This window comes from Phascolarctos cinereus, unplaced genomic scaffold (genome assembly GCF_003287225.1).
Source record: "Phascolarctos cinereus isolate Bilbo 61053 unplaced genomic scaffold, phaCin_HiC Scaffold_4;HRSCAF=312, whole genome shotgun sequence".
In the NCBI taxonomy this organism is placed as follows: domain Eukaryota; kingdom Metazoa; phylum Chordata; class Mammalia; order Diprotodontia; family Phascolarctidae; genus Phascolarctos; species Phascolarctos cinereus.
In genome coordinates this window covers 575,530,565-575,546,532 of record NW_027555847.1, presented here as the reverse complement: position 1 = coordinate 575,546,532, position 15,968 = coordinate 575,530,565, and the positions used below count along the sequence as shown (strand labels likewise).

At 36.7% G+C, this 15,968-nt stretch overlaps 1 protein-coding gene across 7 annotated transcripts in view; it reads left to right on the top strand.

Annotated features, from left to right (window-relative positions):
- The window catches only part of GMDS (GDP-mannose 4,6-dehydratase), a 785,826-nt gene that overhangs the window by 306,982 nt on the left and 462,876 nt on the right, over positions 1–15,968 (top strand). For 6 of the 7 annotated variants that reach the window (XM_078153650.1, XM_078153649.1, XM_078153646.1 and 3 more), the window contains 2 exons: positions 7,530–7,722; positions 8,559–8,663. In XM_078153650.1, the coding sequence (XP_078009776.1) occupies positions 7,530–7,722; positions 8,559–8,663 (298 nt within the window). The remainder of the gene's footprint in view (positions 1–7,529; positions 7,723–8,558; positions 8,664–15,968) is intronic. The other variant, XM_078153647.1, reaches the window with a different exon arrangement.

The following is a 15,968-nucleotide window of genomic DNA, read 5'->3' as shown; positions in this document are numbered from 1 at the left end:
AATACCATGGTAGCCCTCACCTCAGAGCTACTGACAAAAGCTTTTAGGCTTTGGGTTGAATCACCATTGGACTTGCAGTCAAACTAAGTGGGTCTAAGAAGCTGTTTGACATTTTGGGTCAAGTCCTGACACTTTCAGTCTATTTTTCCTCTGTAAAATGGGAATAACAATGCAAGCCACCTCCACACCTTTGCCAGTTTACTGTGAAGAAAGTACTTTGTAAAACAAAGTTATGTAATCCTTAACTATTATTAATAGTAAAAAAGAGCACAATAATTAGTTTTATTTAAGATGGGTTTCTATAAACATTTTACATGTAGCCCATAGCAGGTAAAATATAGGTTTAGGCCATGTAATTATAATGACCAACTTTGCCTTCTCCCTTTCCCCCTCAAAAGAGAGCATAAGAAAATATACCTCTGTCTTTTTTGTAGATGAGAGAACATGAGTGTAGAACATGCATATACTGTCATCCGTGGCTGATGTATTAATGAAGATTATTGAAGGCACCTCCCCTACTGTGCCCTTTATTTGTCACAAAGGAAAGCTTTCCAGACTGAGGAGAGAAGAATACATTTTGAAATTAAGGTGTTATAAAAACAAGAGTTAACAATTAAGATTATTTGAAAAGAAAAAAAAGTCAAGATACAACTCTACCCTCCTAACGCTTATTGTTAATAGTAATAATAATCACAAAACAAAGTATGTAGATGAAATTTGAGGTCTCTTCCAGCTCTATCATTCTGTGATTTCATAAAATTGCTTATTTTGATAGAAATATCTAGCCTGTGAAAGACTAAAGAAAATTCACAAAAACCATGTCAAAAAAATTTATGCTCCATTTTCATCATTTATCACTAAGTTCTAAGCATTATTATTTCACTATACATTCCTATGGGAATTAGTTATTCAGTTATTTGAATTATTCAGTTATTTCCTTTTCTCAATCCCCAGTTTTTGTCTTTTAATCGTCTACTTCAAGTCTGAATATTTACAAAGCCCCCAGAGTTCTTTATATTTATATACTACATAGTCATTGAAGGACAAGGTCTTAAAGAAAAATTGTTTGTTTTTTAAAGATAGTTAAAGAATTATTCACTGGAGTATATATACATCCACACAAAAAGGACTTGCTATGGAGAGAATACTGAATTAGCTCTAGCACTGCTGCTAAGTAAGTCATTTAGCCCTCCTGGATCTCAGGAGACTCAAGTAAAACTGAGAATGTTTGTTCTATTTACCTACCCCACAAAGATGACACTGAGGATCTCTTACTTCCTTATTGGTATAAAGGATACCTGAAGGCCAGCACTCTCAATCGTGGCACAAATTAAAAACAGCTCTCATTTCTGGTGATTTAGAATTTACAGAGCACAACAACCCAGTGAGACAGGTAGTGACGGTATAGGCAAGCATTTTACAGATGGGGAAACTGAGGCCATAGAGAGGGTAAGTCAGAGCTAGTACTTGAAGCAGTCTTCTGTCTGTAAGGCCTGTTCTTTTTCTACTCTACCAGTATGCTGGGCATATGGAGTGCTAAAATAAAATAACTAAAAGCAGATGAGGTAATGGATACGAAGGTGCTTTGAAACTTGTGGGTCACTATACAAATGCTAAACACTGTTTATTGGAATTGTAATTATTACTTAATACACATACTTGCTGTATGATTATGGGTAAGTAATTTCTGAGTCTCACCTTCCTCCTCTACAAAATGTGAATATCAATGCATGAGAGGTGGAAAGCTGACCTTGGAGTCGGAAAGCCATGGTGCCAGTCCTTCCTCTGATTCATACTAGCTTTGTGACTCTGGGCAAGTAAATTTACTTTTATTTCTCAGCTTTTTGGGCAGCTCTCTAAGCTATACATTACAAAGAAATTTCTGGCTTGTACTGGTAGAGGAGTTTCCACATGTGAGGAGTTCACCGTCTGTAGCTATGAAATCACTGGTTGAGACCTGCACATGCATAAATATTTATGTCTGTATTTCTCTCTGGGCTATACTTCGGACTTCTTGCAGCATTCTACCATGTCCCCCATCTGCTTTCCTATCTCCCCCATCCCTTTCAGCTTCCACTTGTGGCAAGTCTTTGAGGGAAGAAGCCGTCTTTCTTTTTGCTTGCTTTTCTAAGTGCAATATCTAGAATCTAGCAAACGCTTAATATAATACTTATTGACTGACTAAATGAAGTATATAAATACCAAGATTTTGAGCCTAGGTAACTGGAGGAATGATGGTCCCATCAACAGTAACAGAGGAGCTCAGAACGGGGGCTGGTTTGGGGAAAAAAGATAATGAATTCTGTTTTTAATGTGTTATTTGAGATGCCTACAGGATATCCAATTTGAAATATTCACAGGGCAACTGGAGATATGTGACTGTAGTTCAACAGATAAACTAGGTCTGGGAATATATAGGTTTGGGAATCATCTATATAGACATGATAATTGCATCCATGGGGGCTCATGAGATCACAAAATGAGATAGCTATAGAATGGAAAGAAGAAGGACCATGATACACGTTTGGGAAACATTTCCATTGTTAATGGCCATGATGTGGAAGAACCAGCAAGGGAGACTGAGGACATGCTGCTGGACAGATAGGAAGACATCCAAGAGAGCAGTGTCATGAAAACCTAGTGAGGAGGCAGTATCTCAAAGAATATGACTCATAGTGTCGGATACTACAAAGATATCAAAGAGAATGAAGATTGAGAAAAGGCCATTAGATATGGCAATTAGGAGACCATTTGTAATTTGCAGAGAGCAGTTTGAGTGAAATGATGAGATTGAAAGCCACATTGTAAATAGTTTAAAACAGAGAAGAAGAAACTGAGGCACCAATTGAAGACTGTTTTCTTGGAGTGTAGCCACAAGGGGGAGGAAGAAAACAGGTGAGAACTTCTGTGTTCCAGGGCAGTTTAGCACCTTCTCTTTACCCCAGTGAACAGTGTCTAAAACAGTGAGAAGATATGTGAGTTGCCCACAAGTCACACGTCAGTTTATGCCAGAAGTGGGACTTGAACCCCACTCTTCTTGACTTTGAGAACAGTTATCTTTCCAGTATAGTGTGTTAACTCATAAAAATAATGATAGTTATTCCTTCAAAATATAAGTACTTCAAATTCCTGCCTGCACATTTCTGTAGTAGAGCCTAGTTAAAATAAACTAAATGTTCAGATACATGTGTGTTTTGACCCTTCTCCTCCACCTGAGATTGTCATAAAACTCATTATGGGATATCTGAAATGTCCACAGGAGGAATATATTGTTTACTGTGAGATAAAACATTTAATTTTCAACTTATATGCAAAGCTTTTACCACTTTATCAGCCCGTCTGCTTTTTCATCATGCATTTCTTTGATTACATTTATTTCTCCAGTTTTCTGAATTGCCTTATTGGTGGTACATTCTGGTTACACACCCCTTTCCTTCTTCTTCTTTTTCTTTTTTTTTTCTTTTTGGTGAGGCAACTGGGGTTAAGTGACTTGCCCAGAGTCACATAGCTAGAGTGTTATGTGTCTGAGACTGGATTTGAACTCAGGTCCTCCTAACTCTAGGGCCAGTGCTCTATCCACTGCATCATCTAGCTGCACTGCCTCCCTTTCCTTTCTAACTGATTCTTATTTTTAATGCCCCAGAGACTATAGTTTCTCCTACCATTAATACTATCCAAAAGGACTATATTGGTTCCCTTATCAAAACACTTTAAATTTGCTTTATTTGCCACTTTTCATCACCTCTAACCCATAACCACATAAACATATGTTAACTCAAAAATGTGTTTGAGATTATTGTGTTACTTAATTTTTCTAACGGAAAGATTGTATTTTGCCACTAAGGTGGCTTTATGGGTGATCCTACTTTATGGTCTTTTTGATAATGCACTATTTCATCCATTAAGGATGGGTTCTGAAAGGGATGATGTAGCTTTTGTGGAATTCTCCACAGTATTGAACAGTGTTTAGTGAGGTGCTAGGAAATCATTCACCCTGCTCTGGCATAGAGAATGTCAGTATTGAGGGCAACATGCTGTTTTGTGAGTTTTGGATGATATAGTTTTCAGATCATTCTTACTTAAAAAAAAATTTCTTTGTTTTCAGGGGGAATATTTTTTTAAGGTTAACTCAGTCTCTGTCTCTACCAAATAAAATCATCCATTTTTAATCTGGTTTATTGACTAGATTATGGCATGTCTGTGGTTCATCAGTCCAAAAGAGATATAGAGCTAGTTTAATATTCCTGTGTAACAAGAAAATTGTGACCCTGGCCAAGTTACTGTTTGCCTCAGTTCCTCATCTGTAAAAATGATCTGGAGAAGGAAATGGCAAACCACTCCAGTATCTTTGCCAAGAACACTTCAGATGGGGTCATGAAGAATCGGACACAACTGAAAAACAACAAAAAGTCATTATTGACTCCATGGTTAAAAGTATTATCACAGTTACTAGTTGGTGGGAAATAGGGAGAAAAACTGTGCTGAGCCCCCGTTTTAAATAGAGACCCTGGAGCCCATGGCCTGTCCTCCAGTCCCAGGGTCCAATCCGAGGGGCAGAAGATACTGCTGAGCTGTGAGTGCCAGGCAGATTAGTTGTGCAGCATAATGAGATTTCCCAATGATGAATTTCCTGGGGAAGGAAGGCATGTTCAAGAGTTCCCGAGAAGTCTAAAAGCAGTGTAGCTGGTGGAAAATGAGGAGAAAAAACTGTGCTACTCCATTTCCTGTCATTATAATTGTGAGGGGAAAAAGTACTATTTGACTTAAGCAGAAAATGAATTTGTATAGCCTCACAGTGCAATGTAGAACCTTATAGATATGTAGGTATTAGATAAACTGAGATAACCACTAGGATAATGACTCCATTCTTTTCCTTCTGTCATTCCTATTTAATTGATCTAGCCAAAAGTCCTGAAAGGACTCTTCCTGATAATTGAGTTTATATTTAAAAAAAAAGATGTATGGAAAAGGGAGCCCATTTGGTATTCTCCCCTTCACAACCCTTCATGGAATGAAATGTCAGTCAGTCAACACACATTTAGTCAGCACTTACTTTGTCCCAGGCACTGTTTCAGAGTTCTGTATTATTATCTTGTAATTATTATTGTTAAGTATGAATAATAATAATGTCAACTTACCCTGCATTTCTTTAGTGCCTACTATGTGTCAGGCACTATGCTAAGTGCTGGGATTTATGTTGCTCTTTAAAATGTAGGAAGTATTTTACATGCCTTATTTCACTGGGTCCTGTGAGGTAGGTACCTCACTTTATTACCCCCATTTTAGAAATGGGGAAACAGGAAGCTCAGAAAGATTGTGGTTTGACATGGTCACACAGCCAGAGTTAGAATTAGAATATAAACTCAAGTCTTCCTAACTTCAACTCCAGCAGTCTGTGAATGGATGAATAAGTATTAAGTATTTATGTGCAATGCAATGTCCTAAGTGTAAGAGATACAAAAAGTAAAATAGTATCTTCTCTTAAGGAGCTCCTGTTTTAACAGGGTGAGATAACACATAGAAAAGATTTCAGCAGTTAAGTCGGATGCAAAGGGAAACTGGTCCTTAGAGTACAATGGTAAAACCAGTGGTAACAATGCATCATGTTGATGTCATTTCCACCTCTCATATCATGACAGTTTCCAAGGACTTTTAACAGTGTCAAGGACTTTAGTGGCTAGAACTTGCTTTTCTTGATCTTCAGTAATTGTCTGATATACTTTTTCTTTCTTTCTTTCTTTTTTTTCTTTTTGTTCAGGCAATTGGGGTTAAGTGACTTGCCCAGAGTCACACAGCTAGTGAGTTGTTATGTGTCTGAGTCCGGATTTGAACTCAGATCCTCCTGACTCCAGGGTCAGTGCTCCATTTACTGTGCCATCTAGCTGCCCCCGATACACTTTCAAAGGCAGTTGCCAGGATACATCTTTACAGGGGTTGCTTCCCTGCTGATTGCTATAAGCTCTGGGCTTGAAGAAGCATCAGTGGTCTGGAATTCTCAGGAATTTGTGTCCAAATTCCTGGGTTATCTCTACTGGGCTCTGAGGAAAGGTGGCAGTGGTAGTTTACCTTGCCTGGAATGTGCCACTTCCTATCTCTCCATCAGGGTACCTTGTTATTTTAGCTAGTCTGCCTTTCTTGCTCTGTAGATGTTTGGCACTTGGTGGGGATGATTGGTTCCTTCTCTGCAGGAGTTGCTTTCCTAGATAATAGCTGGGAGAGCTGAGTGGAAGCAGGTCAGGTGGTCTTAGATGCACTGCTGTTCCTCATGCTCTTGAATTCAAGATTCTGGCCTATCTTTATCTTGGTCTCAGGGGAGATGGTGGTCACCATGGTGGTAGTGGTGGTGGCTTGATCCCTTCTAGCTCAAGGTGCTCTCAGTCTCTCTCAGAGTGCCTTATTGCTTAAATTAGGTTTCCTGTCCAGTAGGCCACACTGTCTGTCCAAGTCATGAAGTGTGATTCCTTCCACTCTCCCACTACCCATTTATTTCATAGCTGCCATTTGAGCTTAACCTTCAGGCCTAAATGAAATGAGTTTAGTAGTCTGAACAGAGTCCCTAGTGAACAATAGACCATGTTACCAAAACACCATATGCATATACAAAACTATCAGCTTCTCCTCAAGAAACACTCAGTACTGGGCAAACATGAAGGCAGAATTACCTCACACCCTCCAGAGAGTGATTTTTCCAGGTGAAGATTGAGGTCATTTATAAGGCAGCGGGAAAAGTGTGCATTGCATTGTGCTTGGCCCTCTTTGGCCTGGGAATATACCAAGGACCACATTTTGTAGTAAAGCCACTGTAACCTCGTTATTTGTTTGGGATGGGCAACGTGTAGTTTTTTCCTTTTTCAGGTCTGTGCAAATTGAATTCATTTGCCCTTAGTACATTTCAGTGATTTGTACATGTTTATTGATAAATAGATCTATAGGGGGAAGGTCTTTAAGTAATATACATTTTAAAAATTAAATACCAGCAGGGTTTTTTTAAAGTAGAAGACATAATTTTCTCAAATCATTTTTTAAGTGGAAAAGCATTTTGTTTTGAGATGAGGAGAGGAAGAGATTTCCTCCTCAACACTTTCCTCTTCAGAAGGCACTTAATCCCTTACAAAATAGGTCTAATTTGGTATATCTTATAATAAGAAGCATAATGTGAAATTATAAAAGCCTCAGACCAGTTAGCTATAGATATTAGAAACTGTTCTCACTTACTTTTAGATACTGAGTATTTTCCTGAAGATTATGACCAGGGTATATATGTAACATTTTGAATATGTTATATGAAGGGAATTAATATACATAGCTCTTAAGATGTTTCTCAGCTGTATGAACCAGTAGTTTTTCCTTTGAAATTTGGAAGCTAATGATAATCTGGTCTTTAGATTTGAAAATAACTTCTTTATTTCACAAGCTTAAATGCAGGAAGTATGGAGGAAACTGTATAGAGTCGAATATGTGACAATCATGTGACAGCTTGGACATCATATACATGTGTTTCTTTATCTTTTTCTGTCTCTCATATCTAGATTTCTTTTGACCTTGCTGAATATACTGCTGATGTTGATGGCGTTGGCACTCTACGACTTCTTGATGCAATCAAAACTTGTGGCCTTATCAATTCTGTAAAGTTCTACCAAGCCTCAACAAGTGAACTTTATGGGAAAGTACAAGAAATACCACAAAAGGAGACTACCCCTTTTTATCCTCGGTCACCATATGGTGAGAATGTGTGTGTGTGTGTGTGTGTGTGTGTGTGTGTGTGTGTGTGTGTGTGTACACACATGTGTACATGTGCATGTCTGTTTTAGGGGTGTGTGTATGTTTCTGGTTTAATTCTGTACGTGTCTCAGGGCTGAAGTCATTTGGGTGTGAGATTAACATTAAGATAGACTAAAAGTGACTAGACTTGTTGAGAGGCATACCTTTATAAATTGCTAAATAAAAGTATTTGCTGCCATCGCCTCAGGGGTGGAAATTACCACCTCACTTTACGGAACCTTGTTCATTCAGCCCTTCCATACAGAACACTTTAAAAGGAAAATTAGACTCAACATGATTCTTTTTATTGAAAGGTTGTGAGATCATGTTGAAGTGATAAGATTTCATGTTTTTTCTTTCCTCAGTCATAGCGTCCTAAGAGTTCGTTTCTTCAGAATTTATGCTAATTCTGGAATATTTTTAAAACATCATTTATAGAAGGCTCCAGTGATAGTTTCAAATCAGACAGAGTATTTTTACTACCTTACCACCACTGTTTTTTTTTTTGTAAACTAGAAAAGGTCAAAACCATATGTTTCACATATTCTGTTTCTGTTTCTTGTATGTAAAAAGAACTATACACTAATGTAAAAAAAGTAGTTATATATTTCCCAATAGAAATATTCACAATAGAGCAAAAGTTTAATTTGATACTTCTCATTTGACTGCTCTTTCTTGTTCAGGGTCTCTTTTGATTTTTATGCATTTCTATGTTTATGCATTGGTCATGTCCTGAAAATTGTTAGAAATTGACTTTTTAAAGTTTTATATTAATTTTAAATTAATTTCTCCAACAGGAGCAGCAAAACTTTATGCTTACTGGATAGTAGTGAACTTCCGTGAGGCCTACAACTTGTTTGCTGTCAATGGTATTCTTTTCAATCATGAGAGTCCCAGAAGAGGTTAGTAGAGCTTAGGCTTGAGTGCACAGAGGGTCTTGGGTAAAAAAATGGGGGAAAAAAAAGGTCAGTAATCCTTTTGCCTATTTGAAATAAGTAAACAAAGAAATAGCAATCCAGGTTTATTCCATAAAGGTTATTTCTTAAGCCCATTCCTGGAATGCATTTGTGGTGGAAAAAGCACTCCACTCGTCCATGACGAGGACAGAAAACCCATTTACCTCCTTGACCTTCTAAAAGAAGACCACATAGAGAAAAAGTGATATTTGAAATGCCTTAATATGCCAAGTTGCTAACGGCATCTGTTCTAAGTGATAAAACATGATTTATTATTATATTTTGGAATACACCTTTCACTTCATTGTTATCAGGCACTTCTTGTGAAGAAATTCTGCCTTCCAATGTAGATCATCACCTGCTCTGAGATTTACTTTCGAAGAGAGTTGCTTAGGCCTCTTCCACTATGCAACCCTATCTCTATGCCATGTTAACAGCAAAAATTCATTCAAAAATTTCATTGAAAAAATATCACTTTGCACCTTTAAAAAATTTCTACAACTTTTCCATATATTCAATATATGGAATATGTCAATATATTATATATAAAGAGAAAAGTAATAGAATTATTTAAATTTCAGTATAGCAGTACTTCGGGGAATCATTAGTATGTGTGTATTTCCTCACACTGTACAGATTTCAATCCATACCTTCTTATCCTGGGTTATTCTTAGCTGTGTCTTCCTATAAAACCTTTGTAGGTTGTTTATCTAACATGCTGGAAGTACTTCTCTGGATCTTCCCTTATTATACATGTACTAATCAATACAGCACTTGGAATATGCACTTGTTATCCTTTGTTCTTGCTACATGACTGGTCCCTCCCCTTTGGAGGATGATTTTAATACCACTTCTTGTGTATAAGTCCTCCTTGGGAATATGTTTTAGCCTATTTATCTCTCCAGCACCCTTTGGATAGAGAGCTGACATTTTGATTTTTCAGAGGTTGTGATGTTTCATAATTTAAAGTCCTATTGCATTCCCAGAAGAATATTGGTGTTAAAAATATGGCTCCTTTTTCTAGGCAGCAGAGTAGCAATACAGAGGGGGAACTTCTTTACTGTTCCCTCTGCTATTTGCCTTACCTTGAATTTGAATTCTTTAAACTGAATTCTGACTCCATCACCCAGCTCAGACTGTCTCTTACTTTCAGCTTCTCTACTCTTCTTAAATCTGTTCTTCATCCTTATTGTGACCTCACTCCCTGATGCATCAGGAAATTCACACCATCTGAACCCATCACAGTGCTTAAGCAGGTCTCATGATCACTGGTTCTTTCTAGAGACTGAACTTGGAGTCCAGGCTGGTCCGGTATGTTGTTTAATGACTATTGTAATGAATGTTCAACAACCTAACACCATTCAATATTGGAAAGATATATAGTTACTCCTTTTTTAGACTCATTTATGTTACTGAAGGAAAACTCTTTATGATATTCTTCTGAATAATTGAATAATTCCCCTAATTTTTTAGAAATCCTATTAGATTTAGAAAGCCAATGCTATAAGCTATAGTTCTATTTTCTTTTTTATATAAGTGTATTCCTCTTATTTTTCCCTTTATCTTGAAAAATAAAATCAATATACCAATACAATTCAAGCATTTAAATATCCTACAATGTTTGGCTCTTATTAGCATATTAGTTTTAATGAGAATCCCTCAAAAAAATTCTTTAAAAAAATTTTGGAAGCAGGTGACTCTGATTTTGAGAAAAGTCTAAATCGTAGGCTGATATACATGGAATCTTTCTTTTAAGTTTTAACTATACATAGTAATTTAAATTATCTGTTAAGGCAGCATTTCTAAATAGAGCTCCAGCTAGACGTGCTTTGATGAATAGATACAATGAATTTGTAATTAGTAAAATACTTTTGCACACCCACAATTTGCTGTGGTACTTTTAAAAAGTTTATACTTAAGTAAGTTAAGCATGCTCCATCAGTCTTTTTTTTTTCACTAGTAACTCAATTAGCAGACCGTCTATTTCTTAGATGTCGTAAAGGTAAAGTTCAGCACAGGCCAGACCAAATGAACACAAATGCTAAATTAGTGAGAGTGCAAATTAATGAGGCTTTACAGCATTACAAGATTTTCTTTCTTCCTGGCAATAAAATAAGTCTGGAATAGGTTTTGTGACATAAACTACTTTTCTTAATGCAAAATAATTGGCAAAGACTATTTTTGAATTAGTGCATATTGTTCCATGAGATAAGTTGTAACTTTAAAAAAATGTGGATAGTTCTGCCTAGAATTTTTTTTTTAATATGATGATGTAGACAGTCAGGCCTGGAGACTAATAACTTTTCCCATTCCCAGGCTCCTCATTCATTTCTGTGCATAAATATTCCAAGGGTAATCTACTAATCGCAGCTCTCAGTAGACTTCTGTTGGCTGGTTGACCTCTCCCAGGCCTGCTCCGTTACATACATTTGCACAGCCAAGCTCTGGAAAAGCATTTTCATTATTTCCTGTGGACTAGCTAAGCCCAAGATGTATGTCAATGGGGCTGTACAAGTGTCCCTTGTGAATGTTTTATACCTCCTGTGTCCATGTATAAATAGATAGCAGCACTGTGTGGCAATGGAAGAAGCTATCTTCTTTTTTTTTTAATTAAAAAAAGTAATTGATAAGAAAGGAAGGTATTATGTGTTGTGAAAAGAACATGGGGCTAAGAATCAGGATAAGTTCTATCTGCTCTTTCTTGAATTGTTGTACAGTTTTCTGCAATCCATTCAGCCTGAGTCTCAACTCTCACATGGAGATAATTATACTTGCATGACCTTCCTCATAACATTATTGTGAGGAAAACACTTAGCAGCTTGTTGCTGTCAATCTCTGTGTCTCAGATTCCTTATCTGTAAAATGGATTTGATGATAACAACTCATATCTATTTCACTGATTTGTGTGACAAGAATCTAATGAGCAAATGTTTGTGAAAGTGCTTTGAAAAGTATAAAGCACTATAAAAATGTGAAATGTCATTATTATTAAACATGATAGTGTATTTTAGTGTGTCGACTACTGGACCTGAGTTCAGGAAGGCCTGGGTTCAAATCCCACTTCAGATACCTACTAGCCATGTGATGACTGGGCAAAATACTTGTCCTCTCTGGACCTCAGTTTCCTCATCTGTAAAATGAGGAGATTGGCCTCTAAGGTCCCTTTCAGTTTCAAATATATAATCTTATGATTCTATGGTAAAAAATTCTACCCTTCAAATTCAAGCTACTGTTAGGGAATTAATGGGGGAAACCAAAATGATACTGTCTGTGTCCTAGAATCAGTACATATTTGGTCCCATTGTGCCTACTGATGTAGAATCACACAGTAATTATTCTTGTTCAGAATGATAAACCCGTAGTACTGCAAGAGCCTTGATAATCCAGGAGAGATTCAGTTATGTTCCCTTTATTCTATTTCCCAAATCAGAAAAAAAAAGTAGACTAAAAAAAAAAGATTATTGATTCCCTTTGTCATTTATCAATGTTGTCTCAGACTCATCTCCACTTCCCCTTGTGGCACAGAAGAATAAGTAAAAATAATCTATATGATGACCTCATTTAAGGATATGTATGATACTCTGTTCTATTAGACTAACACACTGTGGAAAGACCTCCAATAGCATAGGTGGAAGAAAAGCTTAGGGTTAGAGCTTTAGCTTAGAGTTGACTCAGAATTTCAATTTCCCAAAATACTAACCTTTATAAACATTTTCAGTTAAAGGAGTTCTCCTGTTCTGTTTCTAGATGATAATGACAACAGAGATGCATACATAGTTGTTGATTGCCTTCATAGGTCTGGTAATTTTTGGTATGGGACACCCAACTGGCTTTGCCAGTGACTATAGTCTGAGTAATTTCCAATGTTTTTGGCACAGTGAAGCATGTCATAATAAGAGTGATTTCCTTACATCTCTTGACCCTTCACCTGCCCTATTCCAAATGATATGTGAATTTTTTTTTAATGAACTAAGAAAAAGGTTTTTTTGAGAATGCTGTAATGTCCTTTCAGGTAATTCAAGTCATCTTTGGGTAACACAAAATCAGAGGGTGGAAATGATAATCTAGTGAATAAAATGCAAATAGTTAGGGTTTGTTCTCTGCATTCTGTCATTCATTCACTTTATGACCTAAGGAAAGTTAATTAACAATTTGGTTCTAAGTTTCTCCATTTACTTATAAAATGAAGATCCTGTAGTGGTAGTATTTCCTACAAGTCAATTATTAAATAATGGTTAAATCATCTAGAATAAGTATGAGGAAAAAGGATTTGGTTTTGTAGTAAATGGGACATATCCATAGAAATATGGAAAAAGCACACATTCAATGTCAGGTCTTTGAGTACCTTTATTTTTCTATAATTAATTTCACAGGTATAATTTTAATATTATGAGTGTCAAAGAATCTTAAATAATTCACCTTTTTTTTCCTCTGTTTAAATTTCCTGCACCATCCCTTTCTCCCTCCATCTTAGCTACATAGGAAGCTAGGTCATGCAGTGAAGGAGAAGGAAGGAAGAATAAGCATTTACACGACACCTCCTATGTGCCAGGCATTGTGCTGCGTGCTTTACAAATATTATCTCATTTGATCTTCGGTGGATAGAGTGATGTACCTCGGGTCAGGATGACCTGAGTTCAAATCTAGCATCAGATATTTTCAGCTGTGGGCCCCTGTGCAAGTCCCTTAACCTCTGTCTACTGTAGTTTCCTCATATGTAAAATTGGAATAATAGCCCCTATCTCTCAGGGTTGTTCTGAGGATAAAATGACATGATATTTATAAAATGTTTTATAAATCTTAAAGTGCTTTATAAATAGTAACTGCTATTATTATTATTATTATTATTATTATTATTATTATAATTAATTATTATTATTTAGGGGCAGCTAGGTGATGCATTGGATAGAATGCCAGACCTGCAGTCAGGTAGACTCATCTTCTTGAGTTCAAATCTCTAACACTTACTAGCTGTGTGACCCTGGGAACCCTGTTTGCCTCAGTTTCCTTGTCTGTAAGATAAGCTGGAGAAGGAAATGGCAAACCACTCCAGTATCTGCCAAGAAAACCCCAAAAGGGGTCATGAAGAGTTGGATGTGACTGAGCAACAACAGGAATTATTAATTAGAAATGTAATGTTGTTAATTTTCTGTTTTCTTTTTTCATACCTCATAACAACTTTACTTCATCCCTATTCCTCTCCTCTATTTCAGTTTGTGATGAAAAAGTTGTTCATTCTTGTCAAGACCAAATCCTCTACTTGTACTCTTGATTAATCCCTATCCCTATCCTCTGAAAGTTCTTCCTTTCAATCAGTTTCATCGTATTCCCCCATTCTTCAGTCTTTCCTCATCTACTGTGTCTTTCTCTGATGTTCATAAATCTATTTGTCACCCTCATAATTTAAAAAAAAAAGCTTTTCTTGACCTTGCCACCCCCTCAAGTTATCATCCTGTGTTGGCTCTTCATAGCCAAACTTTTAGGAAAAGCCATTGCTTCAACGTAATTTCCTCCCTCTCATTTGTCATACCCTTACAGTCTGGTTGCTGATGCTCTCCTCCTCCCGCTCCCCTCCACTGAAACTGTTTTTCCCAGGCTTAAAAATCTTGCTTCCAAAGACTAATTTATTTACAACTAATGTTTATACAGCATTTACCAGTGCGAGGCATTGTGTTAAGCACGTTACAATTTTTATCTCATTTGATCCTCACAACAACCCTGCGAGGTAGGTGCTATTATTATTCTCACTTTACATAGGAGGAAACTGAGGCAAACAGATATTAAGTGATTTGCTCTGGTCACACAATTATTTTGTGTCTGAGGCAGGATTTGAACTCAACTCTTGCTGACTCCAAGCCTCAGCACTCTATCTACTGTGCCATCTAGTTGCCTCTAGGTTACTGAAAATCACCTTTTCTCAGTTTTCCTACTTCTTGACTTTACCAGACCTTCGGACATTGTCAACTATCCCTTCTTCTTGAATGTTATCTTATCTTTTGGCTTATGTCACATTGATTCATCCCTATTTCTCCCCTTTCCTGTCTGTTACCTCTCAGTCTTCTTGGCTGGATCTTTATCCATGTACCACCCCCTACCAATGAGTAGTCCTCTATGACTCAGTCCTATGCCTCCTCTATGACTCAGTCCTATACCTACTTATCTTTTCCTTTTTTAAAAAAATATTTTCTCCAATTACATGTAAAAAAACAATTTTAACATTTTTTTTGAAGTTTTGAGTTCCAGATGTATACCTCCTCCCTCCTCTTCCTCCTTCCTGAGATGATAAGCAGTCTGATATAAGTTATATGTGTGCAATCGTGTAAAATTTTTCCATACTAATCAATTCTTGGAAGATAACTTGAACAAGAAAGGAAGAAACAAACAAAAAAACAAACAGAGAAATTAAGAAAAATAGTATACCTCAATCTGTATCCAGACAACATCAATTCTTTCTTTGGAGGTGGATAGCATTTTTCATCATGAGTCCTTTAGGATTGTCTTGGATCATTGTATTGCTGAGAATAGCTACGTCATTCACAGTTCTTGTACAGTATTGCTATTAGTGTATACAATGTTTTCCTGGTTCTGTTCACTTCACTCAGCATCAGTTCATGTAAGTCTTTCCAGGTTTTTCTGAAACCAGCCTCCTCATCATTTTTTGATATATAATATTCTATTACAATCATATACCATTCAGCCATTCCCCAATCAATTGGCATCCTCTCAATTCCCAATTCTTAGCCATCATAAAAAGAACAACAATAAATATTTTTGTACAAATAGGTTCTTTTCACTTTTTAAAAAAATCTCTTTGGGATACACACCTAGCAGTGCCTCTTGTCTTTTCTCTATACTTTCAGTGAGCAATTTCATTTACTCCTCTGGATTCAAGTTATTATTCCTATGCAGCTTATTCTCAATATATCACTCCCTAATTTTTCTCACATATCATCAGCTGGCAGCTGGATAGGTTCATCTGGATGCCCCTTAGTTTGTGTCTGAGACAAAATTTAAACTCAGCTCTTCCTGACTGTAGCCTCAGCACTCTATCCACTGTGGTATCTAGTTGTCCCTCAAACTCAGTATTTTAAAAGACAGTAGTTATTACCTATCCCCAGCATTCCCCATGGCCCCTTTCCTAACTTTTTTCTTTTTTATTAGTTTACCATTACCCTTTCATTTCCCTGGGTATGTAACCCAGAGTCAGATAGGTTCTTCCTATGTGACTTCCCTTTTTTCATTCTTCCATAG